This window comes from Hipposideros armiger, unplaced genomic scaffold (assembly GCF_001890085.2).
Source record: "Hipposideros armiger isolate ML-2016 unplaced genomic scaffold, ASM189008v1 scaffold_523, whole genome shotgun sequence".
NCBI classification, from domain to species: Eukaryota; Metazoa; Chordata; class Mammalia; order Chiroptera; family Hipposideridae; genus Hipposideros; species Hipposideros armiger.
In genome coordinates, this window is record NW_017731873.1 from 1,008,579 (window position 1) to 1,017,304 (window position 8,726).

Below are 8,726 nucleotides of genomic sequence, written 5' to 3' on the forward strand. Positions count from 1 at the left end.
TCCCCCAATTCCCCAACTAAAAAAAAAAAAAAAGAATTGTAGTCTGAAACACTCTCAATGAACTTTTCATACACTGTTGCATTAAAATACAGTGGTCTGTGTAGTCTTTGGATATTTTACCCAGGCATGATTTTAACATCATGCATGGTCATTTTGAAAATACTGGTTCACTGAGTTATGCAGATCTTTCAAACGTTGGCACATCTGATTATACAATATTAAAAAAAATCACATTTGTTAATACTTTTCTCATCAGAAAAATCTTTTAAGTGTTGGGAAGCTGTGTGATACTGTGCACAAAGGGAACAGAGAAGGCATTATACACAACAGCCTATGCCACAGTAGAGAAGCCACGAAAGAGCAAGGCCTATTTACAGAACTGCAAATAGACCAATTTTATTGAGGCAAAAGCAGCTAAGAAGGGGTGACAAAAAATAAGGACACAGACTGAACACTGATCACCATGTTACAGTTTATATTTTAACCAATAAGTAATAGGGAGGTGTAAAAAGAGTGATAGAATCAGAGTTGCCTCTTTTTGTTGACATGAACCATTAAAACAAAACATTTTCACAATGATTTTGATAACTAAAAGATGGTCTGGAGAGGGCAGGAAGCAATTGGGAGACTACGCTAGGAATATACAAGAAAGGACAGGGACCGTAACTACACACAATCTCCTAAACTCAACTTGTCTTTCCTGTCAGACTTGCTCCTTCTCCTGGATTCCTTATTGCAGTGAATGGTGTTAAGTCTTCTAGGGCTGTCATCACAAATTACCACAAACTTGGTGGCTTAAAAGAACAAAAATTTATTCTCTCACAGTTCAGGAGGCCAAAATCAAGGTGCTGGCAGAGTTGCTTCCTTCTGGAGACCCTGAAGGAGAAACTGTCCCATGTCTGTCTCCTAGCTTTTAGTGGTGGCCAGCAATCCTTGGCATTTCTTGGCTTCTAGACATGTCACTCCCAACTCTGATTCCATCTTCACATTGACTTTTCTCTGCATCTCTGTATGTCTTCTAAATGTCTCCTATCGGGACACTCTTATTGGACTCAGGTCCAATCTCATCTGCAATGATCTTACCTCCATCCTTACATTAATTCCATCTACAAAGACCCTATTTCCAGTGAGGTCACATTCTGAGGTTCTGAGTGGACATAAACTTTGGGGGAACTATTCAACCCACTACAGGCATCAACCAGTACATTTCCCCAAAAGAAATGTGGTGTGATCCTTCACCTTCACCTTCCTCATCTTCTGCATCTAATTTCCGAATCCTGTTTTTACTTCTTTAATTGAAGACCATCTCCTTTTCTCCACTATCATTTTTATTGCAACGGCACTCTTATCTATATAGCCAACTTCTTGCTACAGCACTGGATGAACTCAATTATTACTCTCATCACACAAGCAATACTTACAAAACAAGTAAGTACTGCTGGATAGAGTTACACAACAAGGCAGACCGGCTTTGCTACGAGTTTATAACTAACTCCAAGTAAGTCCTCAACATTGCCTGGCAGTCCTTCCATTTCTCCAGACAAATGGCTCTCCCACTCTTTCATAACTATCTCACATCTTTTTTTTTTTTTCAAGTTCCTACTTTCACCTACTTTTAGCAGTTGTCCTGGACTCCTATTTTAGAGAATAAAGAAGCCATCGCAGAAACTCCCTGAACCTCCCACTTTCTGTTCTCATCATCTCTCCTTTCCCTGTAAGTAAGTACATCTGTCCTCTCAATACAAGGCCATTCTCTCTATATGTATTTTGAATCTCATCTTCATTCAGAAACCTTACTAATGCCAATTGTCTCTCTCTTTCTCTAGAATATTCAGCTCTCCCCTGAATTAAACACTTCTCATTCACTTATGAACATGTTCATTTTTTCATTTAAAAAGAAAATGAAAACAATACCTCCCCCCTTTGAACGCCACCCTCTCTCCCCCCCCCCCCCCAGCTATCTGTCCAGTCACACTCACTCTTTCACTCTTTCTGCCTGCTTTTGTCTCTACCTCCCCCTTTTCCCACCAGACCTGAATACATGTGTTTTTGGAAGACTGATTTCTCTAGTTCTGTAGTCTCAGGCCCCTTACTTAATCCCAGTAAAATGGGAATAACAATATTAAACCTACCCCACAGGACTGTTCTGAGAATTAGATGAGTCAGTGTATGTAAAAGACTTAAGACAGAGCCTGTCCTGTAGTAACTGATCAAGAAGGTTAGCAATATAGTTATTGCCAATAATATCTCACATCCATCTATCCATCCAGCCAACTCACATCTTGGAGTCATTCTGAATTCCCTCATCCCTTCGCTCCAATCCATCCCTAGATTTGTGGGGGGTTTTTGAGATTATTTAAAATTTAAGATTATTGGAGAATTGTGCTTTTCCAGGACCTATCAGCTCCAAGTCAAGTTGTTGTCCTTCAGTCTTAGTTGTGGAGGGCGCAGCTCAGCTCCAAGTCCAGTCGCCACTTTCAATCTAGTTGAGGGAAGGGGGGGGGCACCAAGTGGGACTCAGCTCAAGGTGCTGTGTTCAATCTTATGTGTGTGGGGGGGACAGGGGTGGAGCGCAGTCCACCATCCCATAGGGGTGTCGAACCGGCAACCTTGCTGCTAAGAGCACGCGCTCTCACCAGCTCAGCAGCAGCTCAGCTCGGGCACAGCTCACTGGCCCATGTGGGAATTGAACCTGCGACTGTTGCTCAGAGCTTGAGCTCTTAACCAACTGAGCCACTGGGCCGGCCCAGGATTTGTTTATTTTTACCTCTCAAGTCTCTCTGATTCTGAACACTACCTGCACTATCTCCTACTCTGCACTATCATCTCACCCGGATCAGAAGAACCTCCTCAATGATTTTCTGCATTCATTCTTGTCGTTCTCCCAAACTCTCTCCTCACCACAGACAGAGTGAGGTATTTGAACCTCATACCAGAGGCTACCGTCTAGTTTAAAACATTTCCCATCATTATGATAAAGCCCCAAATCTACTGTATTGCCTAAAAAATCATGTGGACATGGTCCCGACCTACCTGTTCAGACTTAACTTGGGTGGCACTTGTTTTGCCCTCTGCTCTTTCAGTTTTGGAAACGCATTGTGCTCTCGCCCCTCACAGGTGCTTTCCACTTCCTGTCTCTCTAGTGGAATGTTAAATAATATTCCTATTCCTCTTGGCCTAATTAATTCATTCCTACCCATCCTTTCTGTCTTAACTCAGTGGTCAGTTCCTTGACAAAGCCTTCCCTGATCCCTCAGAATAAGCTCTCATTACTCTATGTACTTTTCATAGCACTCATCAAAATTGGCAATTCACATATATGTGATAATTCTGTCAACAGATCCCCCCAGTATAATCCACGCTCCATAACAGCAATAACTATGTCTGTCTTTGCTCTCCATTGTATCCCAAGTACCCAACACAGCATCTGGCATAATTAGTGCTCAATACATACATACTGGATCAATATTAAACTTTTAAGTTCAATGCTGCAAAATAGCCTCACTGCTTTTTAAAAACAAGACAGTTTTAAAGCAGTAAAGGGATAGTATATCATTAGTTCCTTATCAACATGGCCCTTGTCAATGAAAAACATCCAGTCTAAGAGAAAGTTTGTAAGAGTTTATTTGAGCCAAACTGCCGACAATTGCTGGGAAGCAAAGTCTCAACGGATTGAGAAAATGCTCTGGAAAATGGCCGTTGGGCAACTTAGTTTATACATTAGAATCAAAGGAAGAGGATTACATGAAATCCATTGGTTGTAGATTAAGTGGGTGGGAGAAAGCAAAGCAGGGAAATCTCTGTGATTGGATAAAAAGTAAAATGGAGAGACATGTACTTCTTTTACACTGGTGGGTAAAGGATAGTTAATAGCATTTTACAGCACATAGAGATAGTATTTGGGGAACAAGATAACAATGAGGGACTTTGTAGATTCCTGCTCTGGTGGGTTGTGCCGCCTGGGGGTCTGGAAAAAGAGATTACTCTGATACTGTAAAGGTATGTTATCTCAGATGCAAAAAGATGACAGGCAGGCTTAAGGCAAAGATTGACCTTTGTCAAGGAAGCTACAGGCCAAGGATGTGACTTCCCGCCATGGCCCACCTTTGTTAGGAATTTCTATGGTCATGCCATCCTCTGTGGTTATTTTCAGTCTCCTGGCTTGTAAGGTTTAACATGTGGCCCCTTTTCCGTCCACACTCCAGACCAAAGTTAAAAGTTTCCCCACTGATAGTTGTGAACAGTCATCACTTTAAAAGGAGACGCTGATTTAGCAATTGCTGAGGGAAAGGAGGATGTGATAGAAGATGTACTGTTTTGCTGTTATTTTAAAGCAGGGGTGAATAGGCAGAAAACTGTGTTTCAAGGCAGAGATGAGTTTTTTAAAGTATCAGTTCTCAACCTTTGTTCTACTCCAGTACACCTACTACTGCTACTACTACTATTACTACTGCTAGATCCCAATCAGTACCAATTACTCCCACACAGCTGTCACCAAGTGGCTCACCACAGCAGGAATTCTCAAATAGGTGGGAAGTGTGAGATGTGAGTAATCTGAAATAGCACTACCTCTAAATATTCTCATATTTGTTGCCCTCCCCATTCTCTTACAGATATCCCTCTCACCAAATATAACTTATGTCAATTTACATTTAATTTTAAAATGCAACCTATGATTTTTTTTTTTTGCAGCAAAATTGCTTCCCTAACTACTATATTAATATTAAACATGGTGTTACCTAAAGACACAATAACTGGGCAGAAGAAGGGGCAAACTGGAAGAACACTCAAGACCAATTTAAATGTAAGTTATCCATATTGGAGATATTTGAGACTTGATTACAAAAATATTTTATTATGGTAATGTGGTTTAAGGTATTAATCACTAAAACCACAGAACTTTGGTGCACATTTGTTATATCAAACCATAAGTGGCCTTAAATAGTATGCCTTAATGTCCAAATCTTTAAAACACTAGAACTAATTCAATCTACTTACTAAGAAATAAAATAGGGAAAGAAAGTATGGACATGTGTTTCTAAGATTTCAAAATCTCAGAAGATTGATAACAGTATATGGAGCAACCTCTGAAATTCTGCAGATGATATAACAGCACATCTACTTTGAAAAGGCACTACTGACAATGAAGCTCTCCTCAGCAATACACAACTGTCCTTTCAGTGGAGAAGAATCACAAAATTTCTTATATGTAATTTCATGAAAACTGTAGAAACCACAAAATGTAGGTTAACCCCACAAACAGATGAGCAACTGTAATTGAAAAAACACACAAGCAAAAAAATCAAGTTTAGCCTCTCCCTCCCCCATTTTCTAAGACATATGAAGGGTTTCGAGCATGTTAAAAAATATATGCTCACATTATGATAGGCTAGCATTTCTTATTTTGAGAAATAACGCTACCTCCTAAGTCAGGACATGGAGTCAGAATACGTAATTATAATTTCTGAAAAAAAGAACATGTATAATTTATTATAGCTCTGAACCCTCATCTAAAATATTAAAGATGAAAGAAACTGAGCACCACCTCCTACTCAGAGAACGATCCTTTTCCCAAAATTAGATTTTATATCTTACATCAAAATATCACTGTTAAAGTTTCCTTAAGTCATTTAAAAATTGAATTAGATATTGTTTCATTTTTTAAAAGCTGTTTATCCTCAGTAGATACTTTCAGCTGTAAATGATATAAAAGTTCTCATGTGGCAAAACCTACTCTTGCTGTTATTTAAAGCTAACGTACTATTAATAAAAACCATCAAATGTAATTTTATAACCTGTAAAAATAACTATCTTATAGAAATTACCACTAATCAAGAAATCAAGAGACATTTTCATATACCTAGAAGAAAAATTGATTAGCCTCATGTTAGTACTTTCATTCCAACCTTTTCAAAACAGATGGAAAAAAATTAACAGTCCTTTCAGTGGAGAAGAGTCACAAAATTTCTGATATGTAATTTTATGCTAATCAAAAATGATACCAACTTTTTCATGGCTAACAGGAAAGAGAAAGAATGCTAGTGGCTAAGAAAGGGGAGGATGCATATCTGATGTTTATATTGATATAGATCCACTGGGCACTCTCTTATTAAAACTGATAGCAATGATGATTTCTTTGGAAACCTAATGTTCAAAGAGCTCTGCACACCACTGATTATTCTATTTTTATCTACTTTAAAATGAAAGCCCCATTCTCACACTTAAAATAACATTGTTAGAAAATGCTCTTTATGCAATGTGAATCTATGATTTCTAAATGTTGTAATATGCTAATTTAATTTTCTGCACAATGGGGTAGATTTCTTGTTTTTGTTTTTTGTACCCATCACTCCACCCACACCCACAACCAAGATTAGAGACTAAAGCAAATGATCATTGTTAACACACTTCCAAAAATAAAACCTGACTTTGGGAAATATAGTAAAGTACAAACAAAATTTCAATGTTAGAAGTCATTTGAATAATTGTAGGGAGCTCCAGTGGTATCGCATGTAATTTAAGGACTGTAAACCGAGAAGGACATTGATACTATTGTGTTTATCCAACTAAATTTTCCTAAGAGCTTTTATCAAATTCCCCTAAATAGTTCATGCATGCAGGGAATAGTATGTCTGTGTGCAACAACAGACGTTGATCTGAAATTGTTAAAAATAATCAGGACGGTATCTGTCTGGATATACAAAGCTGGTTTATCAAAATGAAAGTATATCTAAAAATCCAAGTGGGCCAAAGTATTCTTAGACAGAATCTTTGAGCTTAAATCTTAGCTTAATGTAATATGTTGGCTGGTGTAATTAGTTCCTGTTGCCTCCTCACGGAGATAGTTAGTAGTAAGGCAGATGACAGGACCCAGGGAGACCCACTGTCAATCTACACCCCTTTTCTACTCCAACCTCACCTCACTCCTTTCCTTCACACATGTACACGCGCACTCCCCGTCACATTTGAAGGCCCAGGTGCTCCAGTGGGCAGTTTTCTGGGGTCGTTTCACTGACGCGTTAAGTGGGACCTGATGGCTGGGGTTGAATGCCACCCCCTCCAGCGCCCAAAGCTCACCTCTAGCTTGTGGTTGATTTGGGACACAGTTTGGGCTTTGTGGCAAAGCTGCGCAAAACAAGAGCTCAGGCTGGTCATCTTCTGTCTCCCCTCATAAGTGATGTCCGCCTGGTCCGGATCGATCTCGCCTAGCAGCAGATCCACATCTACGAAGGCCTTGTCGAACTCCTTCTCCAGCACCTCCAGCCACCGGAACATGGATACCCCACCCGGAGAGACCCCCACGGCGCAAGAGGCGCTCCCTGGGCCCCCTCCGGCTCCTGCCGGGCACGGGCCGCCCGCCGACATGGCGCCGTCTAGAGCCACCCCGACTGCTGCTGACCCCCACCGCCCACCCCGCGCGAGAGGAACTGCTGGGACTGTCAGGATCACCGTGCACGCACGCTCCGTCTGTCCCGTCCCTTCCCCTCGCGCAGCTAACGCTGGCAATGCAGCCCCGGAGAGGCAGGAGCGGCAAGCCCGAAAAAGAGACCGTGGCACACGGAAGAATCCAGCCGTCCCACCTCCCGGTCAGCGCCAGCTGCGCATGCGTAGCGAAGACTGAGGCGGGCGCAACCTGGAGGGACGTAGTGGGCGGGGCTAAGATGCGACCTTGGCCTATGAAAAGCCTCTGCAGGGGACCGGCCTGTCAGCGGCCATATTGACAACTGGCAAACTTCAGTTTGAATGCGGGAGAGACGGAGGCGCATGGGGTCGCCTTCCAAGTTGGAAAGGCCAGAGGAGGAGAAGGGCATCCACGTCGCAGAGAGGAACGACTTCCGCCCGTTTGACTCCACAGTGGGTGGGAGCCGTTCTAAAGTTGTCCGGGAAAGTTGCGGCGGTGACGTCCTGTCAGCAGGGAAGGAAGAGTGAGGATGGGCGGTGTGAGCTTGCGCACAGGCCACGTTTTACCTTTGGCATCCCAGTTCCTGTTTAGGGTGGGGTGGGTGGACACACTGGCTCATCTTGGTAAACCAGGCCCTAAATTCATTGTGGACACTGCACATTGAAGGATAGCGGTTGACCAGGCTTTGCTGAATTAATACGAGACTTTTGTCTCGTGATTAAGAGTCAGGCAAGCTTGGGTTGAAGTCTTAAACCCTGTCATATATCAGATGTTCCATCTTAGTTGTATTCTCTAATCTTGAAGCCTCAGTTTCTAAAATTTACTTCACTCAGTAATAAGGTAAAATGCCTAGCTTCAGTGCTTGGCATTTGGTATTCCTTATTACACCACAGGTCATTTCCAGAAACTACTTAAAAAGGTGTATTTATTTCAAAAACTGGTACAGTTTTCACACTCATGACATTTCAGAAAAACAAAATTATGACAAGCTGTACGTTTATAAATACATTAAATGCTGAGCCCTGTTGAGGCATTGGGGATACAAAATTGAAAGACACATGACACTTAAGCAGAGCTCAGAGGCTAGTGAATCTAACCCTCATAGCTACAACTTTAGTTTGAATTTTGCAGTATCTTTGAGAGTGTTTAGCAACTGTCCTTTACTATTCCGCCTACTCACTTTCAACTCTCTTCCACTTTAAGAGGAGCCCAGTCTTGGAAAACGAAAGAAAAAGCAATCTGAATAGTGTAGGAACTGCCTCGCCATTGCCTAGGGGAAAATTACTGGCAGGCAACAGACTCTTCTGTGATCTGTTTATGGGAC

General features: G+C 41.6%; 1 protein-coding gene across 2 annotated transcripts in view; it reads right to left on the reverse strand.

Annotated features, from left to right (window-relative positions):
• GOPC (golgi associated PDZ and coiled-coil motif containing) overlaps positions 1–7,595 on the reverse strand; it is a 55,014-nt gene extending 47,419 nt beyond the window's left edge. Inside the window, exon 1 of one of the 2 annotated variants that reach the window (XM_019668298.1) lies at positions 7,078–7,595. In XM_019668298.1, the coding sequence (XP_019523843.1) occupies positions 7,078–7,365 (288 nt within the window). In that variant the 5' untranslated portion in view covers positions 7,366–7,595. The remainder of the gene's footprint in view (positions 1–7,077) is intronic. The other variant, XM_019668297.1, reaches the window with a different exon arrangement.
• Positions 7,596–8,726: the final 1,131 nt, after the last annotated feature.